Source organism: Belonocnema kinseyi, chromosome 7 (assembly GCF_010883055.1).
Source record: "Belonocnema kinseyi isolate 2016_QV_RU_SX_M_011 chromosome 7, B_treatae_v1, whole genome shotgun sequence".
In the NCBI taxonomy this organism is placed as follows: domain Eukaryota; kingdom Metazoa; phylum Arthropoda; class Insecta; order Hymenoptera; family Cynipidae; genus Belonocnema; species Belonocnema kinseyi.
Window position 1 is genome coordinate 107,065,050 of NC_046663.1, and position 14,191 is coordinate 107,079,240.

Sequence of the window (14,191 nt, forward strand, 5' to 3'; positions counted from 1 at the left end):
ATAGTTATCTCGCAAACTATTCGAGGTATTGATTTTAAAGTTTCAGATTAGTTTTTCTTGCAAAAAGTGATAATATCGTAATATCCCCTGGAATATCTCACAAACGACTCAAATTAAAAATTGATTATCTTAAATTTAAATACTTTATTTTCTTGACATAAAAAAATTACCTACTATTATTTCGAATACAGGGTGTCGTTTTGACAGGAAAACCAAGAGAAGCCGGTTTTTTTTCTTGATATAACAATTTCATTGTAATATTAATTCTAAATTTATGTTTGCAGTTAAGACCAAAAAGTAGGTAAATTGTCGTAATTTTGCAAAGATCATTTTAATTGTTTCAAATAATAAATAATAAATAAATTTCAAATAATATTTTCAAATTATTTCGTGTTATTTTTCTGTGTATAATCACAATATAAGGGACAGTTTCAAAGGCAGGAGTAGTTGTATTAATTGAAGCCCCACTATGTTGCAACTACAATCGTTCGTGCGTGAATAATTTTCTATAATACGCAGTATTTGAGAGGACTGGATCGTTGAGAGAAGTGGGTAGCAAAAGGAAAGAAAAGTGGAGAGAATAAGGCGTAACGAAATCGCGAGAAGAATCGCCTTTCCGAATTCGAAATCTCGAAAACTGCACCTGAGACCTTGACCTGCTCTTCTCACAGTATTCTGTTTCATTGAAAGTCAGATAATATTCTCAACTTCTCTGAAAATACGTTTACTTGTTATGAACTCCTTCAAGAAATGGAATTTTGGTTCCCCAAGAGATTAATTTTTCCTTTAGTATTAAATTATTTTAAGTTAAATCATTAATTACGACAAGTAATATTGGAACTGAGGTTGTTAAGGAAACAAGTTATTATAGGTATTTCTGGCTAGTTGTTAACAACATTAGGATAATGTAATGTGGAATTCTGTCAGGACTAAGAAATTCTTAACCTTCAGCAGCAATCCTAATATTTTTTACAATTACAAATCATTCTAAAGCAGATGAGTCTTGTTAAGTTGTATAGAAGATTGTAGAATACTAATGTTTTTTTTTTTTGGGTGATAAAAACGGCAACACTTTGCCGATTTTAACGATTCGTTCCACTCACTCGGGACCACTGGAACAACGGTTCCAGTACCATGGGGTTTTACTGGAGGGAGCGAGGGACCCCCACATACCTGACCGAACAGGTGTGCCAAGCTGAACTCAACTTCTGCATCCCAGCCAAGCTGGCGGCGAACGAGCCTGTTAAATCCCTTCGTGCGCAGAGATCAGGGACGCACCCACCATATACCTGTTTATATTTTAAAAGATCTGATCAGATTTGAGATGCGAGGTCGAATTAATTAGAGATTGCAACCAAATCTAAGGAAATTGCGTTAATTTAAACCTGTGTTCTTACTTTTGAACTAGAAGAAAATCTTCAACTTTTTCCACCTCACTTATTTGATTAAAATATAAAAAGGCTATATTCGTTTAAAATAGAGGACAATTATTAAATACAGGATAGTATATGATCAACAAAAAACGTAGGGGGGCAGAGTCTGAGGCTTGCAAACATATTTTATGATGGCTTTAAAATATTATGTATTCATCTTTCATTCGATAAGTGTCGCATCAATTTTTTGGATTGTATTTTTGTAGAACTTTATTGCGATTGTAATCGCGGTAATAAAAATAAAGTTTATGATCCTGAAAGTTGTAGAGACGTGAGAGTTTCCTGAATGGCTTATATATGTTGATACTAAATTTTGCACATTGTATGGAACTTAATCGATCGTTTAATGGTTAAGTACGCGCATCTGGATGGAATTATTGAGGTGATTTTATATTCTAGAGAGAAAGATTTCCATGAGTCACGAGAGGCTCAAAACCAATTCAGAAAATTAGAACTTGTTGTTGTTGGCATTGGAATGTAGAATTTAATGCAAGCCCGTGGGTTATACGTCCAACTCATGTTAGAAACGAATAATATAGTTTCGTGGTACACCTGTGGGTTTGTGGAAGTGCATGCATGTAAGTTTATATTTCATTATTCGTTAAGACTGTAGGCACATTTCAAGTACTCACGTCCCCAGACACGTAAAGTCCAATTATCTTTTTACGGACGGACCAATTTCAACTTCCCACTCCGACATCTCCAATAAACTTATCCGTAAAACTCCCACCTTTCAACATTCATCCTCTTCACAAAATAACTGATAAAGTTATTGCATTCACATTCTCAAGGAAGATCTCAATTTTACATCTCACTTTAAATTTAAGTAATTTGAAACTTGCAAGACTGGTTACATTTTTACAGCTAGTTTTTATCAGTTTTGGGATGGTAAAGCTTATTTTTAGTATCTGGATTAAAATCATTATATTTTAAACAATTGATACTGATTTATAAGGAAAAATAATTTAAAACCATTTTAACGTCATACGTAAATTTGAATATTTTATGTCTATTTTTGAAATCTAAAGCCACTTCAAACTAAAAGATTTCAAATTTGAAAGCGTTTACAAATTTTTCTAAACTCAAGTAGAATGATCGTCAGCACTCATCTATTTTTTAATTTTATTTAAATAATGTTTTTTACCATTAAAATATAAATGGGAATTCCGTGGATTTCTTTAATTTTGAATGCTTTGGCATTTGAACTATTTTTTGGATTGACACCTATTTTAAAGCTATAATAATTTTATGAAAGGTAAATTCGTAACTGGGCAAAAAGAACGAAAGGGTATAAAACAATAAATTTGCGAAGTTGTAAATTTGCATTAAATGCATGTAAATTCAGACTTATTATTTGCATACTCGTCAGTACAAAAATATAAGTAATTGCACAATTTTGCGAACATTAAAGTATACAGTATGGCATGTTCATTTCTAGAAATTTGTTAAACTATACATTGATCTCCTTTGAGATATCCTTGAGTCACGAAGCTCGAATTTCTTTAAGTTTAGATGCTTTAAAAATGAAATCTAACCAAAATTTCAAATTTTTAAACTTCTGTTTAGCTTTAAGTAGTAAATGTTCAAATTTGAGAACATTTCAAACTTTCAGTGCTAAATTGTTATATTTCTGTTGCTAATTTTAGAAGCTTGAATTTAGACTGATATTTTTAATTTATCAAAATTTGCAAATTTTTACATTGATACGCCTCTCTTATGATGGCGAACAATTTTCAATGCTTTATTTTTAACATGTTGAATTCGAAAATTGTATTTCTGATAAGTATCTGCACTTTTAGCTATTCAAGTTAGGTTGTTTATCCATGGAATTATTAAATTTTTTCCATTTTGAGTGACTAATTACAAGTTTTTAAGGTTTAAGGAACTTTTAATTTTATATTTTGAATTTGAAATGTTTTATATTTTCCAATTTTTAGCTTTTAATGTTTCAAATTGAAATGGCTGACAATAAAATGGTTTAATCTTTAATTCTTCGAACTTATACTTATGTTTTGAATTGTCGACGCTGTAGAGATTTAAATTTGTCAAAACACTTAAAGAAAGTTATTAAATTAAATTTAACTAGATTGCTTGATTACCTAGACGAGAATAGATTTGTTTTTGTCATTTTTTACTAATGTGAAAGGTTCATCAATCATCAGGTCATTTTTCTTCCTCAGATTTTCATGAAATGATGATTAGGTTCTGCGGTCATCATTCTTCGAGTACAAGTCCTAACTTCCGACGAGCAAAATATGCAGGTCGTTTACCCGATTATTCGTCGTATCTGCTGACTTTTTTATCTAGTGGTTCGCGAGTGAGCATTTTTTAGATCATTAAGTAGTTTATATCACGAATTTCGATCTAAGGAAGCACAGGACACGATTCTGTTGAAGAAATCGGGTGAGAAGAGGTAGGTCTCATTAGATCTCAGGTGGGATCAATTAGAAACCAAGTGGTGTCTCGCTGGAACTGGCCAACGCAGGTGGTTCCTGTGAAACCCAATTTATTTCCTCGGTTGATCTCACGCGTGGAATCCTAATGAGATTGAGCCTCTTTCTCAGTTTATTGAAGCCCTAGAGTTTCAATGGCCAGGCAAATGGTGCGAGGATCAAATCCAAGATCAATGGATGTTTCTTTCTTTGGGAGAAGTGTGTTCTTTATGTAACTGATTCGTGAATTTAGGGCTTACAGTAAAACACTTCATGGAAATCAATTTGTTATTGGAGGTGGAACAGGGAATTATTTACTCCATCAAACATTTTTTTTAAATAAAATACCAGGGATCCCACCAAATTAAAGGGGCTTTAATCATTATTTATTTAGATTCTATTCAATGTGAATAAACAATATATTATTATAAACAATAATATTCTAAAATCTAGATGTTTTCTGTCTGCCTATTTTTAAATATTATTTTTAACTTAAAAGATTTTTGAATGATCAAGCTTTCCATTTTGAAGGCTTTATTAATTAAATTGATTTTAAAATGAGATACAGAATACTTTCGAGTTCCTTGAAATTAATTATTCATACTAGATTTTAATATATGATCTTAGTTCTTAGTTATCACAAGTGAAGAGGATATACTTTTGCATAATTTTTCGGATCTTTCATATTTAAACACATTTTTTGTAATTCCAAGTAAATAAAATTAATATAAAGGATATATTGTATATTGAGAATTCAAAGATTTAAAAAAGACATGTATATCTGCTAATTTTGAGAGTAAACATGATTGAAACTTAAACAGTCTGTTTAAATAATTATTTCAAAGTTTCAGAGTTTATCATTACAGTAAATATACCATAAAGGAAGTTTTGTAAGTGTAAATTTTGAATGCGTCAATTGCAGTTGACGCATGAAAACTCACCGGCTGTTTATGCTTCAAAAATAGAATTTCAAAATAGCAGGGACATTTTCTAATTATTGTTTACTCTGGCAACTGAAATTCGTTTTAAAATCCATGAAGATTCATTTAAAACTCCGTATAAGTATTATTTTAATATTTTTAATAAATGTAGACAGAAAATTGTAAAATAGTTGTGAGTGGATATGGCTTTAGGGTCCAAAATTATTGAATTCAAGCAGTTAATGATCTAACGCAAATACACTGACGAGGATCATCATTGTATACCAAAACATTTGGTTCAATTATTAACCAATTGAATTCAATTATTTTTAACCCTAAAGCCAAATCCGCCAAAAAATATCTTACAATTTTGATCTCGAGGGTCATTATAATTTCCCCCTGATTGTAAAAGTACAAAAACGTTGACATTTTTAAAATTGGAACATAATCAAAACGTAATCGTATTACAAAAACTGTTATCGCCATAAAAATATAATAAGATTTAGTATTATAGGGATTAAACTATTTACTTATTTTATTGAATTTTTTTCTTATTAAAACGTTTATTTTGGTTGAGTGAGCGAACCTTCCAAAATAGTATGGCTTAAAATTAAAAACATTCAGAATTGCAGTATTTTTTTAAAGCGTTAATACAGTTCAACAGTTTCTCCTAAAGTTTAATAAATGATAAACCTTCAAAATAACAAATAAATAAAACTCTTGTAAAGTAGCCAAAATGTCAAATTCGTGGTTAAAAAAAAGAATGAGAAATCTTCAAGAGAATGGATTTGAAAGTTTTTTCTGTTTTGAGAATAGTACAACTAAAAAAAAAACTTTACAATTAAAGAGAATTCAAATTCAAAATGTTTTAGTTTTGAAAGTGATGAAAGTTGAAATTAAACTATGGAACAGAAAATTAAAATTTTCTGAATTTGCAAATAATATTGTTCACAGAAAACTAGAACTTAAAAACTATTTTATCTTGAAAACCGTTGTATTAACTACCTTATAAAATTCAAAGAACTGCAAGTCAAAGTAATATTGAAAGAATTTTCCTAATTTGAAAATAATAAAAGTTTTAAATTTGAGAAAGAAATATTTGAACTCGTGGAATCGTTCACATTGAAAGAAATTAAGAATGCATGGAACTCGGTAAATCGTTATAGAGTTTGGCGAAAATTGATCCATTTTAATTCATTGTATTTAAATTGATAAAATTTGAAAACATTTATGTTTAAAAATAATTTAGAATTAGAAATAATTGAAATTTGAAAACAAAGTAGAATTTGAAATCTTATTCTTGTAACGGAATGCAATTTCGATTAGTGTGTACCCCAAATTTGAAAGCCTTCTTCTTTGATAATATTTTTGTTGGCTTCAAAATGTGAGGCCTGAAATTAAAAAAATGACTTGAAAAACCCTAAAAAAAGCCCGAAATTATAAAATCGAAATTTTGTAACAACCCTGTACAAATAATTGTTTATAATGTTACAGCCACTTTGCATTCACACATATTTATTTCAGAAAACAACAAAAGACTAGAGAACCGAACTCCAAACAGGGGCAAACCTCTCCACAAAAAGTTCCAACTAATAAATCCTCAACCTGCTGCAACAAACCCATTTTCACACCTGCATCTCTTGGGGTCTTGTGGTCTTCCTTCCGAGGGGACCTATTAACGTTTTTGCGATCCGGTCCATTAATACTACTAGATCCGAAGGCAGGATCTCCACAGAGAGATACAAGATGAAACAAGATGAGAAAATAGGAGAATGAAGGAAAGAGAAGACTGAAGACTTAAAAGATATCGTGAGAGCGAGAAAATAAGAAAACGATCATCGCTAAGAGGCGGTCCATCGTCGACTCTTTTCAGAAGCGAGCGGTACCACATGCGTCCAATCTCGAGCCTCTGAGGTGGAAGAGAGGAACCTATACTGCCTATAGAATCTGAGAATGTTGTGAGACTTCTGAGCTCTCGACGGCAAATGCCAGAAGTGCCAGTTGCCCAGCAGCACTTGCCGCGGCTGGACACGTTTTGCGATCGCCAGGATCTGAAAAAGAGTGTTCCTTTCAATGTTATTTTCCGCCTTTGCGGCACTGCTCTTGATCCCGATGGTCCTGATACTGAATTTGTGAATAGGATCCCTCAATGCGATTCAGTCAAACTTTTTTTATTCTTTCCCATTATATAAAATTTAAGTTTTGATAAGATATCGCAAGAAAAACATTGACGACCTGGAGGAGAATGTCGCACGCGACAAATCGGTTGTTGCTTCCGAAGAACGTGTGAGCGAATGCAAAAGTCTGAAAATCTCGTGAGTGAATTGATCAAGTGTCAGGGTGCACTTCCACCCCGGAAACACCCTGGAGGAGTACACCCTGGTGCGATACGAGAAAGGGCCTCTTGAGGATGCACACGATGATACTCCTACGCACCGCAATCCTCCTGGTCTTCCTTCATCATCTTCGCGCCGTTTCGACCGAATCCTCTACTTCCGCCAAGGTACGATTCGAATCCCTTTGATTTGATTAATTGTATTTGATTTTAATTGATAATTCTAGGTCGGGGGGATTTTCATTTCAGTCATTCTTCGATTTGAGCAAATAACAATTAAAAGGTTATTCGTAGGGCATTTGGAAAAGTGTGCGAAAAACTTATCCACAATCCGCAAGGGTTTTAAATGGAAACTTTCGTATTTTTAAGTCTGTACTATTTTTTATTATTTATTTTTTTAAATATAATCAGTGAACATTTTGGGTTTCACTGACAAGTTTTTCAATATTGAATACAGTACAATAATTATTTTTTTATATTTTTTAATTTCGAAATGTTCCAATTTTCATTATGTTAACCATTATTTAGTGTTTACGTCAACTGTTTATAAATGATTTATTTTCTGATTATTTGAATTTATAGTGGCCCAATCTACTTTATAGTTTGAGCACCAGGGAAGCTCCAAGTAGCTTCCCGCCCGCTTTTAAACATTATACTAAACTAATTGTTTGGATTTGCACATTAATTTGTTAGGTTCTTTAAAAATGAATGCTTAAAATGCTGAACTTAACAATATGAGTGTTTGAGAATGTTATTCATGACATTTTTTAGTTTGAAGTATTGTAAAATTGTCAATATCTCTGATAGTATAATTTCAATGTTTGAATTTGTTAAGGTTTTCAAATTTCTTTCAATATCAAGCATATCAAATTTGATTATTTAACATGTAATTAACGAATTCATTATCCAATTACTTTTGCTTAGTTTTGAAGGCTTCCATTTTGAATTTGTATAATTTTAAAAGTTTCAATTTCCTTATCAAATTTCGAAAAGTTTTAAGTTTTACATATGTAATACATTGTCTAGTGTTTAAAATTTCGCATTAAAGTTTTATTCATGTTCGAAGTTATTTTGAAATTATATTAAAAATTGTTTAATCCTAAATCCAAAGTTTTCACTTGTATACAGGGTGATTTTTTTAACTTGAAACTTTCAAATATCTCGAAAAATAGGCACTCTATGAAAAAATGTTATGAATCAAAAGTTTCAAGTTAAAACAATACCCCTGTATATTATAAGTTAAAATTGTCATAACTATACGCATTTTCTTAAATTTTTAATTGTTAAATTTTGAACCCTTCTATATTTAAACTTTCTGATTTTTAATTAACAGTAGTTGATTGTTAATTGCTTAAAATTTAAATCTGTTAAATGTGTTTTCCTCAAATTACAAATATTTTGCCTTTTAAGACTTACATTTTTCTTTGTTAAACGCATAATATTTTTTATTATTCTACTTGGAACGAAAAAACGTATTACTTATTATTATTTATTTTCATTTATTAATTTAAATCGCTAAAGAAATAGACTTATTTAAACTAATTCTAGCAGACGATTGCGGCTGGGGCCAGGAATTAAATTTGAATTTTTTTTTAATTTGAAATCTTATATCTTTGAATAGCAATAGGCAGGCTTCTTATCTAAAAGAATTAAAAAATTTAATTATTGCAAAATTTAAATATTGTTCAATTCGTAATGCTAAAAAGTTCTATTCATTGACTATTGTTTTTTTATGTTAATATGTGCATGCTTTGAGAATATATTTTTCTTAATAAACATATATCTGAACCAAGATTAAATGAAAGTAATGTTGCACCACACTACAATTATTTTAATTTTCATCTTAAAATGTTCGTAGAGTTACAGGCAACTACATTCAATAAAAACATATATTAAAAATATTAACAAATATTCACCATGTAATCTTTTGAATTGTTTTTCATTTCTTTGTAATTAAATACAAAAATCGAAATTTTTCAAAAAGCGCCCGACCCAATGTTTTCGTATTCATCTTAAAATGCTCGTGGAATACCAAATTACTATGAGCAATCAAAACGTCCAATTTATTTGGAATTCTAACTTAATATTTGGTTTAAGCACAACGTGAAAAGATTTAATGTATTTTATTTAAATTCAATTGAGAAATTATTTTTTTATAGTATTTCTGTATAAATAAAAAAATATTTAATTAATTAATTCTTCATAACATTTTTCGAGGCAGAAAAGTAAATTGATAAATTGTCTGTAATTAGAACCAAACAGTCTTGTTAATTTTCCAGTTCTCTTAATATTAGAGTTCCTAAAAGTTTAAAATTTTACGACTTAATAAAGAATTATATAGTCCGCTCAAGTGATCAATTGACACAAACGTTAAGCTTTAATGAACACTTACTGTAACAAAGACTAAAAAAAATAGAAATTATTTTCCGAATTTAGAAGTGACTCTGAAGAATATATAAAATATAAAATGTTGAAAGCACTTCCTACATATAAACAAATAATTATTCAGAATTATTCTAATTTTCATTTCTTGAGAGTTCAAGTTGTTTCGTATCGTTTTGACCGACGTCGGGCTTTCAATCAACGCAGAAAATGATCTTATACCATAAAATAGAAAGTTTAAAGTATCACTTCTATAAATTGTATGGAATAATTCCAATATCTTTTACGAGAAAAGAACCTATAAATTGCGGAAATTACTTTAAAAATTACGAGTGCAAGGATAAAGATAAGAAGTATAAAGCCTCAATATTAATTGCATCCAAAGTTAAAGAGGAATAGAATATTTGTGTATAGATTTTTTATTGCAATGTAAAATTCTGTGTCTTGGTTTAAAATATTTTGTATTTTTTTTAATCTGCGAGAATTTATTTAAGATTGAAGCATTAAAGTGAAACTTGAATTCCTTTACTTATTTCTTTCAAAAGTTATATGACTTTTGTCAAGAAAAGATTTGTTTTAGCGTATAAAATTGAAAGTGCCTCTGTTTTATTTGCAAATAAATCGAGCATTATTTTAAAGTTTCTAAATATCTAATAATTATAAAGAAATACTAGTTTTAATTCTATAACTGTTCTTTCTCATTTAATAATTAATTAGGTAATTAAGATTTATCGGGATAATATTTTAAGATATTGTTTTTTAAAACTCTAGTTAGTCAATAAATAGTTCTCTTTCACTGAGGGAGATTAAATAATAATTAATTAATAATTTTAAATCTACAGAAATTATGCGAATCATTAATCACTTTCTGCATTAGCTAAATTAATCCATTCCTTCTATTGGATTAACGATTCAGAAAGCAGAGAACTTATATAATTCTAAATTTAAATTTCAATGTTCATCAAAAATTATTTCTTAATTTTGTATATCTGAGGTTTAAGTGCCTGCACTTGTATTTATTACTTGAACACGTGTCGCATATTACGTACTTATCGCTAAAGTACTTTTACGCTATCGGATGCAGGTTCAGTGCTCGGTATAGCAATGAACCTGCCCTTTACAATTTGAAAACAGACCTTGGCCAGTGAAACATTTTATTTTATTTATTTGATTTTTCATAATTGAAGATCTTAAGATATTTCACGAGTTTAAAGATAAGGCATATTCTTAATAATTCATTTCTTTATTTCTTCAAATGTTTCAAAGAAAACATTAAAAAGTTTTTACTGTACAAATATGATAAATAAATGTAGTAAAAATAAGGTAATTAATAGTTAATAAAAATTATGTAATATCAATGTAATTTATATTAAATTTGTCTAATGTTTGAGGATATTTAGAAGGCGGTGGCTACGTGTACCGATATTTTGGCACGAATAGCAGTTCCCGGAAAAGGGACCATTTGTATAAAAATTTCGGTACAAATAGCCCTATTTTCTGGGTGCGCTCAGTCACTGCCTATTGGTAAATACGCTCGGAAATATGTGACACGTTCTTCGTGACCGAGCATCTAAATTCAATTAATTATTTTATAAGGCGAACAGGGTTCCTTTATTACATCTACAAAAATATAACTTTAAGTAAAATATAATGCTGCGTTTTTCTTTAATGTCGATCTGGCACAATTTCTGGTATCCTTGAAAACATTAACAAATTAAAGTGCTTCGCGGGATTTCTGCATTCAAGTGGCACTGCCCTTTCTTGGTAATTAAACACGATTCTTGGTAAAGCCATTTTAACATTCTATGCATACCATCACTTTCCTTTTTGCATTTAAAGATAGCCTCGGTCTTAAACTAACAAAAACACCAAGCTTCTAGAAAAAACTTTCTGTGAATGGTACACATACAAAAGAGAAATTTCATTTTGTGTTTTTTTTTTCTTAATCTCATTTCCTTTAGAATTAATTATTAAATGCTTTGCTTCAATAATTTGTCAAAATTTCTATATGGAACTTAACAGCGTTTTTAACAGAATCTGAATTTCAGATTCGAGAGACTTTTGTGAATTCATAATTCTAAATGCAAAGTGTTAATGCTTAGGTTTTTTTTTATTTGCGACATGTTGCGAATAATAGTTTAATCCGAATTTTTACAAGCCTTAATTATGTCGAATTTCCCAATTTTGAAAGTTTCAGATTGTAATATTTTTTCAAATAGTAAGATTTGAAAAAAATTGTATTTAAAAAGACTTTAAATTTCCTAATTTCAAATTTTAGGCTTGTAAAGATTTAATAGTCCAGTCATCTGGTACTTTTAGATGATAATTTCTGGGGCAGTCATTTTTTTCTGTTAAGTACTTCATTTGGGGGTTCATAGTACCCGTGTAGAAAATTCCCTTATATTCCCTACTTTAAACAGGGAACTAGTCGGGTATTATAAAGGGTAACTTGACTAGAAAATGTCATGCAGGCTTTTGTCAGGGGTTAGTAGGGTTACCTCTGTTTGTTTTCCAGACAATTACAGGGACCCTGCTCAAATACGAAAAGTATTTCCCTAAATTTGTTAATATCAAGATAAAAATGGAATTTTTAATAAATTATAATCATAGGAGTCTTTATACAGTAAGTTCAAACCCTGATGGGTAAACAAGCAGTACTGCGTCCATGGAAATGCAGCCAAAGTGTGATAGTCTTATATGCTTCAAAATTTTGATGTCTTGTGATGTTGATGATTATATGTCTTTTATTATTGGTTATTTTATTAGTATTTACGGAATCATGGAAAGAAAAAGGGTTTTCCCTCGGCTGGCCCTCGACAGGTTATTGTCGTGTGCTACTTGACACTCACTTTTTAGCACTATATTTTTTAATCAAACTAGATGAAAGGCTTTATTCGTAAAGATATATATTGAAAACAATTTCTATCAATTAATTATTTTCTCGAGGGGACCTTGTAAAGCCTTCGACAGGTAAAACGGGTAATATGGATGTGAGTGCAAAAAAAGAATTCAATGTTATTATGCTTAATTATACTTAAATTAAAAAAAGAAAAAAGAAAAAAAATTACCGAGACTCAATATTTTAGAATTTTCATTTTTTTCTGATAAAATTTCAAACATTTGGTGCCTTTAAAATTTGAAAAGAATTTTTCTTAAATATTGATTTAATTTCAAATCATCTAAGTACGTTTAGAAATCAAATTTAACAAATCGAGTTTCAAGAACCTTTTTCCCTAAGTTCGAAAGTGTCGAATGAATGCAATCAAGTATTTATGATATTGTACTCAACGTGACATCATAGCTATGGGATTAGGAGTTCGACTTATAAGCGTGCGGTGCGTGTGTTTGATTCTCGGTGCTTGCGGAAATTTTAATGAACTGCGTATCTCTTTAGTTATAAGTCTTCTCTAGTCAAATTCAGCAAATAATTTAGTTTTAGAATAACTTGCGAAGTATACTTAAGAATTTAATGTCAATAAAAATACGAGAAAACGGAAGAGCGTTTAACAGAGGCTACAGAAAGGTGTAATAAAATGTTTCGATTTAACGTTTGCAAAGAAAATGTATTTTACATTTGGATTAATATTTTCCTTCTGTGAATAAAAAAATTCTGGTAGTAGATTATGGCAATGTGCTAGTTAAACTTTTTTACTATTGCAACCATAGCATCACACTTAAGAAATCCGGGAAGAACTTCAATGGTAATTATTACGAAATCTCGTAAACCATAACACATCACCACATAACCTATAATCAAATTAGGAATTAATAGGGAAATAGAGCAAGGATCTAGAAAGGACCTTACTATTTAGTCAGGCAATAGAAAGGCATCCTCGCTCGAATCTGGTCAGAGAGTCTAGGCTAGTGCATTTTTTACAAAGCGTGACGTTCTTGTCGGGTCCTTTCCAGATTTCCCGTTCAGCGCCCCAATAAAGTAAGGGCAAAATAATTAGCACCCTACCAAAACCTAGTCGCCATTTCTGCACGGGTATAGGGTCAGGTTCTGTGAACAAGATTTCGTCCCGGAACACGGAAATTTTTGTGGGAAAAGGTGCAAAATATCACATTTCATTGAATTAGTGCTTTCCTGTGCATTTGAGAGATAAAGGTGTTCTTACCAAAATTAAAGTAGATACAATTGTGCGTAAAGAAAAATAATTCTTCAATCACCAATAGTCTCGGAGTTACGGTCTTTCAAAGAACCCTGATTTTTTCCAATTGTTTGCCAAAAATCATATGTTTTTTTGTTGTTCGACTGTAGCTCGGATGCACCTGCCAAATGTAACCCATTTCAACCAGAATTTACAGTTAAATGCCCAGAGTTCAAGAGGACTTGATTCTGCGTACGTTAAAAAAAATGTTCCTACTCTCAATAAGTCACGAGTAACCTTCCAAATATTCCTATTTTTTGGTCTTTTTTCACCTAACCAACACGACTTTCGGATTTTCGGTGAAAATGACCAAAAAATAGACATTTGGATGTTCGTTACTCGTGACCTATTGGGATTAGGAACATTTTCTTTTTTTCAATTTACGCAGAACTAAGTTGTCTTCTATTAAAGGGGGAGGGTCGGTAAGGCCGGTTTTTGGCCTAATTTATTTTTGGACCAAAAAATCTGAAAAAAATCATGGTAGTATCTTATAAGTATCCCGTGTCGATTTCACGCTAAACGGACTACCCTCCACCCC

At 30.6% G+C, this 14,191-nt stretch overlaps 1 protein-coding gene across 1 annotated transcript in view; it reads left to right on the plus strand.

Moving 5' to 3' along the window:
- Window positions 1-6,336: 6,336 nt before the first annotated feature.
- Window positions 6,337-14,191, plus strand: part of LOC117177369 (SPARC-related modular calcium-binding protein 2) — a 93,279-nt gene continuing 85,424 nt past the window's right edge. The window contains exon 1 of the mRNA XM_033368010.1: window positions 6,337-7,288. Within this exon, the coding sequence (XP_033223901.1) occupies window positions 7,196-7,288 (93 nt within the window). The 5' untranslated portion in view covers window positions 6,337-7,195. The remainder of the gene's footprint in view (window positions 7,289-14,191) is intronic.